Source organism: Carassius gibelio, chromosome A12, assembly GCF_023724105.1.
Source record: "Carassius gibelio isolate Cgi1373 ecotype wild population from Czech Republic chromosome A12, carGib1.2-hapl.c, whole genome shotgun sequence".
Taxonomy (NCBI): domain Eukaryota; kingdom Metazoa; phylum Chordata; class Actinopteri; order Cypriniformes; family Cyprinidae; genus Carassius; species Carassius gibelio.
The window spans coordinates 9,818,572-9,833,746 of record NC_068382.1 but is presented as its reverse complement, the minus strand read 5'-3'; the positions used below and the strand labels follow the sequence as shown (position 1 = coordinate 9,833,746).

Sequence of the window (15,175 nt, the reverse complement as noted above, 5' to 3'; positions counted from 1 at the left end):
CTCTTTTCTGTCGCCACAGGAGCGGCGAGACCCACACGGCCCACCCTCACGAATCCTCATTCACACGGGGATAAAAATAGCTGCAGGAGAGCGGGAAAGTGGGGGAAAATTGCTGGTTTTCTGAGCAGATTTGCCACGAGCTTTGCCGGTGTGCGTTTGTGAGCAAGAACTGCATTAGTTAGAGGTCTTGCTGTAGTAACATGCATGTTCAGGCTGTTTTTGATGCCTTGGACATGTTGATGTGCGTGTGCAGGTGGTTAAATAAGCTGTGTAACTTTAGGGAGCCAGTGCCAGACCTGAAGGAGCACAAGGAGCTTCACTCAAGACATGGTTTGTTGTCCTGATGCTCATATTTAAGGGGGACTCGAGAGAGTCTGTCCTGTAGTGATTAATGAAATGCCCTGCTCCTTCATCACTGCCTGATTTCACATCAACAGGTTGAAGAGACCATGTGGCGTATTCTGGATGAGGACCAGAAAATGCCCAATTGAACTGCATCTATTACAGCTTTTGTAATTGAAGTTGAATGTGAACATGAGTGTAAAGTAGCATGACGTTTAGAGCTGCCCACGGTGCATCAGATTTCTTTGTGCATGTGGTTTTCAGTCGATCGGTAGATGTGCCATCTGAGATTAATAACAGCATGTCTGCAGTTTAACTGACTGGTTGGTTGTCACGCTGTTTTCTCCTCAAGCGCACACGGGCTTATTGGAGCTCTATTTCATGCCACTGGTCGCCTGGGGTCAGAGGTCAAACTGATGAAACTTTATCGTGCATCAGTGATATGAGGCAGTAGCTGTTGGGCTGCTTGACCCAATCTCACCCTGTTTGTGTGACACAATAAGTTCAGATGAAGCTCACCTGCTGTCCACTCTTCTTAGTTTCATCTGTCGCTCTGCTAGAATTGCAGAACAAGGTGCATGTTACAGGACAGAAATACTTAAAGAAAAAAACAAAAAAACAAACAGGTTTATATATATATAAACATATATATTTTATTTGATATTTTAAATATATATATATATATATATATATATATATATATATATTATAAAAAATGTAAAAAAAAAATAAGATAAATATTGCCATAAATATAAATAATAATGAATATAATTTTAAATCAGTTAAATTCATATGATATCATATATTATATAAATTATTATCATGTTATATTAATTAGTATTTATTAATGTATTTTAGTTTAGATTTTAATATACAGTAAGTTACAAATTAAAGTGTGTGTGTGTGTGTGTGTGTGTGTGTGTGTGTGTGTATATATATATTAGAAACCTTTTTTTATTAAATTATTTTGTTACAATTTAATAAATTTATATTTAAATTATATATTTTGTATTATTTAAAAATATACAATAAAATAATACAAAAAATATACAATATAAAATCCTCTATATTAATTTTATGTGAATAGAACACAAACATTTTATGTAATTTTCATGTTTAATTATTCAATTTTAATCATAATAATCATATAATTAATATAATATGTCATATAAATCATATAGTTTAATTAATTTGTATATTTAATATAATGAATTTTATATATTCATTTTTAGATATTTTATATAATCACATATATTAATAGAAGTGAACAAAAGAACCTGCGGAGCATCACTGAATCTGATTGGACACTAAAATCTGGTTTGTTTACTTCTAAAGTGCACATATTTGCATATTTGCATAATTGTCAGAAAGCTGTTCCAGTGTTGTTGTGGGGCTTGATCTGGTGCGAATCCTGTAATTGTCTCTTTTAATTATTTTAGTCTTTTGAATGGCACCTATTGAAATCCGTGCTCAGTAACATCACTGTGACTCTTAGCCAGCGCTGTCAACCAGCTTCTGTAAAGACTGATGATTCCCCAAGCAGTGCTGGCGTGCATGAATATATTAGCATGAAAATGGCATCATAGACGCATATAAACAGCAAAAACAGTGCGTCATGAAGCAGCATTAACATGAGCTTCTCTGCTGCAGCATTGGCTTTGGTTTACTCTTTCTTGAGCTTCTTTCAATCTTTTAGACATATTTAAACAAGCCGTCCATCTGAGCTCACCTGCTCTTTTCTGCATTCAGTAACTCCTCATTACCCTGCTGCCCAGATAACACAAAACCGTCTTTATTCTTCTGCTGATAGCTTTTACTTTGTGTTGAGGAGCCTTTTGCAATGACATGGATGTCTCCTGAGACTCTTCGAAGTGCTTTGCAAGCCTCTGTTTTGATTTTTCCACTTATGAGCATCTTAATGTGGAAAGGTCAGGCAGAAAAAGCATCTAGGTTTATGGGAATTGCGTATATATTGCAGCTATATTTAACATGCTGTCTTATATAGCAGTGTAAGATGAGGAAAGATGACCCCTTTGACCTTTAAAGTTCCTCAGCACATGTATTGAATGGCTGTGCTTTTATTAATCTTGACCTTTCATCGGAACAGTTTGAGTTTAAATAGTCACTTTTTAGTCAAGTTTTAGATATTAGAAGTTTATTATTTCAGTCTGCTGGGTTATGTGGCTTTGAAATTTTATTTGGAATTGGAGTGAAATTTTCAAGAAGCTTCCATTTGCATGTTTGTGTGTTTATTAGTGCATTAAATAAGTATTACAAATTCATGATGTTATTATTTAAGAATTCAGTGAATTAGATTTTAAACACCTTTATTGTTCATCATAGCCTGTAAGCTAATTGATTGAATTCGTTTGCATTCATAGTATTTCGTTGCATCTTTTTAAAATAAATAAATAAATAAATAAATAAATAAATAAGTAGATAAACAATCTCATAGAATTAATCTCATTTGCAATTTTAATTCACTATTTATTTATGTAATTATCTTCATTTAATCAAAGGTCTGTTTATATAATATAATTGTACATTTAATTTAATATCAAAAATTATTCATTTGCATGGAATATTTAATATTTGATGCCATATTTTTAATATAAAATAAAGTAATAAAAATAAAATTAAATAAAATAGCTAAAATATAAATACGTTTGCATAGAATATGTGATATTACTTGACATTGTAATTTTTGTTTTTTTTTAAATAAAATAAATTTCGGTATATATTATAACCCATGTATTTTACATTTTGCATGTATTTTTATTTATGCAAAAATGAACCCAGTTCCCCATGTTTTACAATTTAATGCTATGAGCTATCATTTGTTTTCTTAAATAATATGCATCATTTTGTACATGTGCTCTAAATATATTGCAGTTTAACAGGACATGCACCTCTTTGGACAGTGAATAATGAATTCTCCTGACTGATGAAACTGAAATGTTTTTGGTTACCGATGGCATATTTCCAATCACAGGCGGCTTTTTGCACACAACACTGGCTTCAGTATCAACAGCCTGAGTCTGAATAATCTGAATAATGAAAGACTTGTGCAGATTGTTAAGACTGGTTTGTGTATCAATGGTTTTATTAGGTCTGGAGGCTTAGAGCTAAAGCCCAGAACTGAATCTGATATTTGGGTCGTATGTCTCCATGTTCAACAAAATCCATTAGAAGTCCTTCCAGATCTGAGAAATTAGTATCTGGAGTGGGGTCTGTTTTGAGGTTGAACTCAAAAAAATAGACGCTGAAATAGATTTGTAAGGTGGAGAGGAGTCTTGGAAAAGGGAACAGATGCATAACATGTTTGAGATTGGAAATTCGATATGGCGAGATTGAGATTGGTTGGTGTTGAAAGAGAAGATGGGTTGGAGGTTAATATCTTGAAGATCTGGCACACTGTGTAATGTACTCTGAACAGGTCAACATATTTCCTGTTTTTGGATGATTCCTAATGCCTTCTGTCTACCTTTGGACTCCGTGATGGATAGAGACTTCAAATGAGCTTTCTTTTGCAACTCTTTGCTTATCAATTTATTTGATTGAATCTCTGAGAAGGTCCTTATTTTTGTTTTTGGTATGAAATGCGAGCTATTTTGGGGAGATTTCTATATGCAACGGCATCCAAAGGTCAAATGAAAAACTAGGATTTCAAATTAAATTGTAACTTGAAAAAAAAAAAGGTTGAAAAAAAGGGTGAAATTTGAGCTATTTTGGGGAGATTGACCCATCAGTGCAAACACATCCAAAGTGAAATAACTGGGATTCAAAAGTTTAAGCTTCAAAATCTAATTATTACTACATTATTTCAAGATATTTGGGGGAAATTCAGTGCAAATGCATCCAAAGGTGGAATTGATATAACTGAGATTGAAGATCTAATTAAAAACTGGAGGGAAAAAAAAGTTAGTTAACATAATAAATGCAAGATATTGAAATAATGCAATAGTGAAATAATGAAATAAATTGTGCCGTTCGCTTTAGTATAAAGCCAAAATTCAATTTGGATTCTCAGATCATTGTCAAATCATGCTTGATCAGTAGATGGTAGATTGTAATGCAAATAAAGTAATTATTATAATTTTTTTTTTAAATGCATGAAATTAGAATGAGAAAGTAATATAATGAGGAACAGAAAACAGAAGTATTTCCACTCAGGCGTAATGTAGCACCTTTACTTTTCACCTGTGAATGATAATGTTGTCTAATAGATGTTCTGAGCTCCAATAATGATCTATAACAACGTGAAATCTGTCTTTATTTGTTGGATCGGTCTCTGTGAAGCTCTCATAAGGCACACATTATCCCGTGCACATCTGTCAGTGTTCAGGAGCCCAGCTGTGGAGACTCTCTAATCAAGCAGATCTCATTATAACACACAGATAATGAACGAGGCTTTGAGCTGATTGGAGCAGGACTCCGTGATGAGCCGTTATTTCAATTACAGGCCGATCTGAAGGCACATATTTGAGTGGATATGGATGTGCATGAAGTGTTTCTGTAAATAGATGAGCACTGTTCCTTAAAAGCCATAAAACAGCACTAGTTCTGTGCCCTCAATGGTAACTTCTGACTCTTTTCTTCAGCAGATCTGCAGGAGCTTGTGAAATCCCAGTTCTTACACACACACACACACACACACACACATGCACACACACACATGCACTTTGCTGCTGTGCTCTTTCAATCATTTACTTAGATGGAATAGTTATTCATTAGCTTGCATCAAAAATAAAGTCACCCAGTTATAACTGTAATAAGAAAAGTTATTTCAATTGAGTGAAAATGGTTTTATACAAGAGTTCATATTTTTTTAAAATAGTGTTTTGAACACAAAGTTGACAGATTCACTGAATCGTTCAAAAAGACAGTTACTTCTTTCTTTCCTGAATGAATCATTGTTGTATGAATCATTTGGATGGTATAATTCAATGACTTGCTCTAAGACGGTGATTCGTTTTATTCTGAGAATGAATCAGTTTTTGAATCAGTCGTTCAAGGGAATGATTCACTGACTCTTGCCTGCTTTTCTGAACGAATATGTGTTTTTGAATGAATCATTTGAATAAATGATTCAGTGACTCACTCATGCAGTTACTTGTTTAGCTCTTGAATATTCAGTGTTTTTTGACAAATAATTTAAGGGAAAGATTCATTTATAATGAGTCACATATTGTTTTTTTGCATTACTATTTGAGTAAATGATTTTGTGGCTTGTTCATGAAGACAGTTATTTGTTTCTTTCCTGAATAATGGTTAGAGTTAATGAATCAGTGACTCACTCATAAAGACTGTTACTTGTTTATTTATTCCTGAATGAATCAGTATATTTTAACAACTGTTCGAGTGAATGAATCAGTGACTCACTCATAAAGACTGTAACTTGTTTATTTATTCATGAATGAATCAGTATATTTTAACAACTGTTTGAGTGAATGAATCAGTGACTCACTCATAAAGACTGTAACTTGTTTATTTATTCATGAATGAATCAGTATATTTTAACAACTGTTTGAGTGAATGAATCATTGACTCACTCATAAAGACTCTAACTTGTTTATTTATTACTGAATGAATCAGTATATTTTAACAACTGTTTGAGTGAATGAATCAGTGACTCACTCATAAAGACTGTAACTTGTTTATTTATTCATGAATGAATCAGTATATTTTAACAACTGTTTGAGTGAATGAATCATTGACTCACTCATAAAGACTCTAACTTGTTTATTTATTACTGAATGAATCAGTATATTTTAACAACTTATTGAGTGAATGAATCATTGACTCACTCATAAAGACTCTAACTTGTTTATTTATTACTGAATGAATCAGTATATTTTAACAACTTATTGAGTGAATGAATCATTGACTCACTCATTAAGACTGTAACTTGTTTATTTATTACTGAATGAATCAGTGCATTTTAACAACTGTTTGAGTTAATGAATCAGTGACTCACTCATAAAGACTGTAACTTGTTTATTTATTCCTGAATGAATCAGTGCATTTTAACAACTGTTTGAGTTAATGAATCAGTGACTCACTCATAAAGACTGTAACTTGTTTATTTATTCCTGAATGAATCAGTGTATTTTAACAACCGTTTGAGTGAATGAATCAGTGACTCGGTCATGAAGCATTACTTGCTTTATTCCTGAACGAATCAGTGATGTTGAATAGAGTGTTTGAAGGAATGATTCAATGACTAACTCACAAGGAGTCACTTGTTTTGTTTCTGAACGAATGCGTTTTTCACCAAATCGGTTGAATGAGTGATTCAATGACTCACTTATTGACAGCCATTTGTTGCCACCTACTGATGTAACAATGTAACTTACAGCATGCAGCAGCTTTTTAACCCTCTATTCCCCAGATGATTATAGTGGATTTATGAAGTCAGTCCTCAAGTTGTTCATCACATTATCTAATACTTTGTATGCTTACCATAGTATATGAAACTCATTTATTTCAAAAGATCAATGTATTTTTCATGATATGATGCATTAAAGAATGACTCCAGAGAGATCAGCAGCAGCAGCAGCAAGGCTGTTAATCGTCCCATTGGGAGAGCTGTGTCATCTGGTGTATAGAGCCCTGATAAGAGCGGTCAGTGATTATTTATCACCCGTGTGTGCATCCTCCATAAATCCTGATAACGGCTTGCTCATTTGGATCGATTGCATACGTCAGCGCTCGTAACTTACCCACAAACAAAGGCCAGAGGATGACAAACATGATGCAGTTCTTGCACACTGACACATGCACAGATGCACTGCCTGTGATGAAACTGAGCAGTCATTCTGTTCCTCATGCGTGTTTCTGTGAAGTACTGGACATTCGGCTCTATGGCCATTTTTTTGTGTGGTTTTCACATGCACAAATTTGTAGATGTTACCCAGATAGTTAGTCTGATTAGCATACCTATACCCTTCATTTATATCTTGTGCATAAAGTGGAAAATGACATGCTTAAAAAAAACTTGTGGAAACTGTTTTGGAAACAGTGGAAAGGGCATGTGCATGCATGTTATTTCAGTGATAAAGTTTCTTGTTTGAGAACATGGCGTGCATCTCATTTGACAATGCAATCGTTATAATAAACTTTCTGAGGACGTCAGATGAGATTAATAAATTGCAGGTATTTAATCAAACTCTATTGCCTCACATGCATAGACAAACTTGGCCATTTATATGCTAGTATACGGATGCACTACTGCTCAAGTTTGGAATAATTCATTATTATTTCATGTTTCTTCTGCTCACCAAGGCTGCATTTATTTGTGCGACTGTGTGTTGTGTGTGTTGGGAGGGTCGGAGCTGAATGAGATTGGCTGGATCTCATCTCTGAAGTGAAAGAGGTTAATAGCTTGTACATCAGCACTTTTCTAAGACACACACATCAGTGTTTAGCATCATGTTTCTTCTGGAATAAGGAGTGATGTTATTCTGCTGGAGGTCACACGCTTTCTTCTCTGCTGAAATTGTGTGATATATTTCTTAAGTTTCTTAAAAGTCTCTGCATGTAATATTTATATGCAGTCCTATGATTTGTTTCCGGGTTATTGCACAAATGCTCGTCCTATATGAGCCAAAACGCTCACAGATTTGTTGCTGCTCTGAGGCGACTGATTACATGATTTTGTTTGATTGATGATGAATGATTGCATTGCATTTATTATTATGCATCAGTCAGAGGAATGCTTGTATATTATGAACTTTATTTCATTTATTTTTTGTACGAAACAAATAATAATAATGATAATAATATTAATAATAATACATATTTGTTTATTTTGAACATATTAAAAATTATTCCTTGGTCAGATATTTCTGAATAATGACCATTTCTTAGTATTATCTAATTAGTATTTTCGTTGTTGTTGTGATTACATTCTGTCTCACTGTTTCGTCTCTGTACTTTTACCGTTTATGAAGATCAATTCCAATCATTTATTTATTTATATAAAACATCAAACAATAAAAAAATAACTTATTTTAATTTATTTTATTTAATAAAGTAGTTTATTTATTTATTTAAAAATACTAAAATAAATCACATTATTAATTTATATCAATAAACAAACTTTTGGTACTTAAGTAAATAAAATGCATTTATTTATTCATTTAACCATATATGAAGATCAAAACAATACTAAAATACATTTTCTGCAATTTATTTCAACAAATAAATTGGAGCTACTTAAATTCATTTATTTATTTATTTATTAATTTACCCATGTGGGAACATCAAAACAATTCTAAAATTAATTACTTTATTAATTAAATTAAATAAATTAGCTACTTAAGTAAATAAACAATAAAACAGTCATTTATTAATTTATTTAACCATGTGCGAAAATCAAAATAATACTTTTTTTCCATAATTAATTTTCAGAAATTAAAAATATCGTTCATAAATTTACTTAAAAAAAGAAAAAAAAATATATATATAAATACATTATTATTATTATTTATTTTTTTTGTGCTGGTTTTAGTTGTTTTAAGCTCGTCTCTCAGTTTGGTCAAGCTGTTGTAACCGGTTTAGTGAGCAGCTAACAGATGAAAAAGCCTCAGTTTTTCTGACACTTTTAGGTGATGTTAAATTTTAGCCATAAAGAGCAAACAATCAATACAAGTAAGGTCTCTCTCGGCTCTAATGGACGCTAAAGATGTGTTGTTGGATGCTCGTAAGCACTTAACTCCACATGGTTTGCCTCTTACCTCTATCTCGGTCTGAACACAAGATGACAATGTTATTACAGTCGCTTGCTTTGAAGTGAATGTTACTTGTAGCAGAACATTCAATAAAGTCACGTCAATTCGTCAAAAGTTTTTTTGTCGAGTGGAAATAAGCATTCGTGTCACTCAATCATCTGTACAGTGAGATTTATCATTATATCGTTCACATGATTACCGTATTGAGAGGTGTGTTGTGAATGAAACATTTATTAGCCTGTCGTCCAGTATTCGGCTAGCAGCATTTCTGTTTGTGTTATTAGCCTGTGGCTTCTTAATGTCACATCTCTCTCTGTGCGTTTACTTATTCAGAGCGAATGCAACAGCCCGAGGGACTTTAATAATGCCGGCTCTGAAATGGATGCGTGCAATTTCACCGTGCTTGTGTTTTCGAAAGAAAGACAAACATATGGGTCGATATCACAGACTGAACCACATTGGCATGAGATCTCACTGAAGTTGTTTTATTGTTAATACATGGCTCTCTGGAACACTTGATTCTGATTGGTCAGATTCAGCAGTCAAATACGTGTGAGTAATGATGATTGCGCAGGGAAACGCTGCATTCTCATCTGAGAAATCATCTTTGAAATCATCACATGACCATTTCGTATCTCTACAAGTAATTACATTTTGTTTATTTATTTACGTATTTAAAACAATTTCAAAAGAAAAGGATTATATTATTTGAAAGTCATGGTAAAAGTTAAGTAAATACATAAAATCATGCTATTTATTCATTCATTCATTCGCTTAAGCATATGTTTATTAACATCAAAACAATACTAAAATAAATTACTTTTAATTTATTAATTTATTTTAAGCAATAATGGTTACTCTAAGTAGATAGATAGATAGGTATAGATAATATAACATTATTTATTTATTCATTTATTTAAGCATCCATGCTTGAACAGCAAAACAATAAGAAAATAACTTACTTAATTTATTAATTTATTTGAATAAATAATTGATGCTCACTTTAAATAAATAAATAAATAAAAAAGTTAAAATAACAGTGTGTGAACATTCAAAAATGACTAAAATTAATGTATTAATTTATTTAAAAAAAATCATGGTTAATTAATAAATGTATTAATTAATCAAGTAACTGGGTGCAAACATTCAAACAATTCTAAAATAAATTACTTAATTGATTAATTTATTTCATTGCATAAAATATGATTAAGTAATAAATAAATACAAATGAATGGATGAACTAAAAATAATTTATTTACTGAAGAAACTGTTTGAACATCAAGACAATACTGAAATAAAACACTTCTTATTTAAATAAATTTATTAAGGTATTTCAGTAAATAAATTATGGTTACTTCAGTAAACTGATACATTTATTTACTTATGAAACAATTGAAATCTCTCCAGTTGTATCCCCTGGTTGGGAGTCAGAACTCACACAGTAATGGCTTACCATTTGCAATGTGTCCGTATCATTCATATCAATCATTTAATGATTATTTTTTCAGGGTGTGGGGCCGGATCCTCATATGGCTCTGGTGCTGCCGTCTGATGCCAAACAGGCCAAAGAGAAGAAGAAGAGCTCGCTGGCCGGCCTGTCGGAGGAGGAGGAGCATCTGTCCATCAGGATAGGTAGAGCAGGAGTTCACTCAGGCAAGCTCTTCTTCACCATCCCACAGTTTTACTCTCACTCTCACACACTGATGGCTCTCTGGCTCTCAATCACCCTCCTGACGCTTTTTACAAATCACACTCCCTCTTCATCATTGGTTCTGTCTTGAAACCTAGTGACTTGCCTACCCAAAACATTATTTGTGGCATTATTGGCACACAGTGTGTAAAGCTTTCAGTCTCTTCTGCTCACCAGAGCTGCATTTATTTAATTAAAAATACAGAAATAATATAAAATATTATTAGAATGTTAAACAGCTGTTTTCTATGTGAATGTATTGTAAGCTGCAATTTATTTATGTGATGCTTCGCTGTATTTTCAGCATCATTCCTCCAGTCTTCAGTGTCACATGATCTTCAGAAATCATGAAAATATGATGCTTTGCTGCTCAGTGTTTTTAATGTTGAAAACATGCTGATGAATATTTGTTTTAGAAGCTGATACATTTTATCTTTCAATACTCTTTGAAGGATAGAAAGTTCAAAAGAACAGCATTTATTTTAAAATAGAGATACTTTGTAACATTATAAAGTAACATTGTCTTTAATGTCACTTATGATTAATTGAAAGCGTCCTTGCTGAATTAAAGCAAAGCTCTAAACACTAATGAGTTATGAAATGCATTGCAATCAGCTGCATGTGAGGAAGATTTACTTTGATAAATAATAAATATCCCTTTAATGTGATCATTTACTCCAGAAATGAATTTCTCTCATTTTTCTTCATGCCAGAAGTGTAAGCTGTACATTGTATGTTATATGAAAAACACAAAATACAGCACTGTTGTGTATAAAGGTAATACAAAAACATCATGTAGTGTAAACACTTTAAAAGTAATCAACATCTCACTTGTGCTGTAATTTAAACCTTCTGAAGTCAAACTAATGTTTAATGAGAGATGCTTCTGGGTGTGGAGCAGCGTGAGAGTAAATAATGTTAGTGAATAAACTGTGTGTCACTGGCTGTTATAATGATGCTCTGTTGAAGATCAAGTTCACTAGGTTTTGCGGCAGTGTTTCAGATTCATATACACAAACACACTTATTTTTTTCTTCTTTATAATTATAATTTAATTTGTGTCCTCTCTCAATTATTGATTGCGTATCTGTTCTTCTGAGACAGTGTTGCTGGTCTTAAGTCTCTTTGCTGTAGTGTGCACTACAGAGGGCTGGTGGTGGGGCTCTTTAAACTGCTTTGACATGAATAGAGTGCAGAAGGAACAAATGGTTTTCTCAAACGATGCTTAATGCAACATTTATGGAGATATTGCAATATAACTTTTGCAATTTACCATCATGAACAGAACTCGGGCGGATCAGATATATGCACAACTCAAGGATGTTTGGCTGATTTAACATTTATATGTATGTGTTGTTTTAACAATCTTAATATAATAAATGTAGCTGCAATGGAAGTACATTTTTTTATTTTTTATTTTATAATATTCTCTAAATTTAAAAGTTATACTTTTTAAATGTTCTACAACAGTTTGACCCTATTAAATGTAAAAAAGTAAAATATTCTGTATTTATGTTGTTTTATTGCAAATATATTTATGATAAACAATATAGTCTAAACAATATATATATTTATAAAATTAAAAGTAGAAAAGAAAAATATAAAAGTAAAATATAACCTTTAAAAAATATTTTCACAAGAAACTGCAGCCATGTAAGAAAAGATTAACCATATTTATTATTATTATTATTTAATTTGAAGTATTTTCTCCTTTTGCATTATGGAGGCGGGAGAGACCCATTAAATGAAATTAAATGAAAATGAAAAAAAAAAAAATGAAGATGTCACATCGGATGATCGACAAATTTCTATATCGCTTCGATAGACTGATCTACTTCAAGTGTAAACTAATTACTTTACGTAACGAGACGTTCCCATTCAGTCGGTTACTCTCGATGTCCCGTTGGATGACAAACAAATTGGGATCCCTACCAAAAGGCCACAGCGACTGTCCCTTCCATTATCCTGTGAAAGCCACCTGTGCCATATTTTCTGGTGCAGGCCAAGGCTCAGAACAAGAAGACCAGCTAATGCTACTATGGCACTACCTACTTATTAAAACTGGATAAGACCGCTCCACTTGGAACAGATTGGAGGTGATTGTAACCCTCTTAGAATTGACAGAAGTCTGCCGGGTAAACACTGGCTCTGAGGCTATACCGTGGACTTTACACATATGGGATCCACTTAGGTCTCTAAATAAAGAACCCAGCCCTCTACTGGTTCTTGCAGATTCATTGAGTGAGGGCCTAGTGCTGAATACTCTGAAATCTGAATGGTCAGAGCACACCCTGTGCCTGATAAGCCTGGGTGATGACATCCACTATCCAGTGGGCCATCATCTGCTTGTAGACAACTTTCCCCTTCTGATGGGCTCCATGACAGACAAAGAGCTGATCTGAGGTCCTGAAGCTTTGTGTCCTGTCTACGTAACATCTTAATTCTCATAGTGGGAACCTTGGGCACATAGCCGGGCCTCAGGGTTAACTGGGAATCAGCCGGCCCGGACTCTAGGCACAAATCGTTCACCAAAAAATGTGTTCTGGGCCCCTGACCTCTTGATGAAGACCATTGCAAACAGGAGCAGGAACCTCATCGACAGAAGCTTCAGCTCAACTGTCTGCAAAGGCTCAAATAAGTCGTGCTGTAGTGCCGTGAGCACTAGAGCCAGTTCCCATGATGGTAAAGAGAGGGGCCGTGGAGGATTTAGCCTCCTGGCCCCTCTAAGAAACCTGATGATCAGGTCATGCTTCCCCAACCACTTCCCTTCCATGGGGTCGTGGTTAGCAGTGATGGTAGCAACATGAACGTTAAGGGTGGAGGGAGACCGCCTTCGCTCCAACACTTGTTGCAGAAAGGACAGCATGACACTGATTGAGCATCTTTAGGGGCCTTCTCGGTGTGAAGAACACCATTAGATGAACAGGTTCCACTTCAAAGTGTAAGCGTGTCTCGTAGACAGTGATCTCACTGAAGTGATGGTGTCAACTACCTCTTGGGATAGGTCACCTAAAACATCGATGTCCCATCCAGTGACCTGACATGAAGCTTCCAGTGGTCTGGACGCGGGTGCCACAGAGTGCCCCTTCTCTGAGTCAGTAGATCCTTCCTCAGGCAGCGATCGTGACAATCACCCAGTGCCATGTAACAACCGCAACCAGAAACGCATGGATGGAAAGACATCTTTTCACGTTCCACCCGTGAATGCTCTTTTAGACAAACTGCTCTTTTAGTGTGCTGAAGCGCACCAGGGAGATGGCTGCCTGCATCACACACAGGGGATGGTGCAACCTGCTGTGTCCAACCCACTCAACACGGTAAAACCACCAAACAAGAGCCCTCACAGTGCGTGCTTTACTCGTCTTGCAGACTCAAAGCATGAGATCAGGATCAGAATGATAGAACCGCTTGGTTATGAAGAGAAAATCTGAATATGCTCTGCACCTGCTGCCTATTTATAATCAGGCTGTGATTAGAGGCAGCTGGAAACAATAATCGCATGCCAATGTGCATTGGCTCATTTAGTTTACACTCAAAGTAGATTGGTCTATCTAAGTGATATCCCAATTCGTCTGTCATCTGATGTGACGTTGAGAGTGACTGACTGAAAGGGAAGTGTGGTTCAAGTGACAATCATGAAAGCCATGATTTTATTAACTCTCTTTATAGAAAGAAAACCCATAACTGGATTCTTCTGGCCTTGGGACCATTGTTAAATGTCTGCAGCTGTAATTCCTGAGGCACAATCCACACAGTCTAATTAACCAAACTAAACGACTGTGAGCATATTACATGACAAACGAATGAAAGTTCAGCCTGTGAAACTGCCGTATCCTCAGTCAGCTTCTGATAACTGAGATAGCACGCACACACACACACACACACACACACACACATACAAGAAAGAAAAAAAAAATATAGGATTAAATGAGCTAATTGACTAAATGGGATGTCAGTTTAGTGTAATTATGACATTTTTGCTATGGTTAATGGCATTATCACTCTTATATAATAATTCCATGATTGTAATCAGCTGCTGATTAAACCATTTTCACACAGGATTAAAATGACTCACTGGGGTTTTGTGAATATCATGATTATCAGCAATTATTGCCCACAGTAATGCAGTCCTGTGGGAACGCACTAGTCATTTATTAATTTATGGACAGCCAAACAGTGCTTAAATAATTTAATTTATTTCAATAAATAAAATATGATTACTTTAAGTAGTTAAGTAATAATAATAATACAAAATTTAATAATTTAATTACTTACTTTAAATAGAAGTCGTTTTTAAACTGTTTAAGAACATCAAAACAATAATAACTACATTTAAATTATTAAATTATTTTAGTGCTATGTTATGGTTACTTTAGCAAATAAGTAAACAAATAAAGAAATTATTTATTTT

The 15,175-nt window shown here is 34.1% G+C and overlaps 1 protein-coding gene across 3 annotated transcripts in view; it reads left to right on the top strand.

The window, feature by feature from the left end:
• LOC128025729 (zinc transporter ZIP11) overlaps window positions 1–15,175 on the top strand; it is an 87,110-nt gene that overhangs the window by 32,115 nt on the left and 39,820 nt on the right. For 2 of the 3 annotated variants that reach the window (XM_052612264.1, XM_052612265.1), the window contains exon 5: window positions 10,583–10,727. In XM_052612264.1, coding sequence (XP_052468224.1) covers window positions 10,583–10,727 — 145 coding nt within the window. The remainder of the gene's footprint in view (window positions 1–10,582; window positions 10,728–15,175) is intronic. The other variant, XM_052612266.1, reaches the window with a different exon arrangement.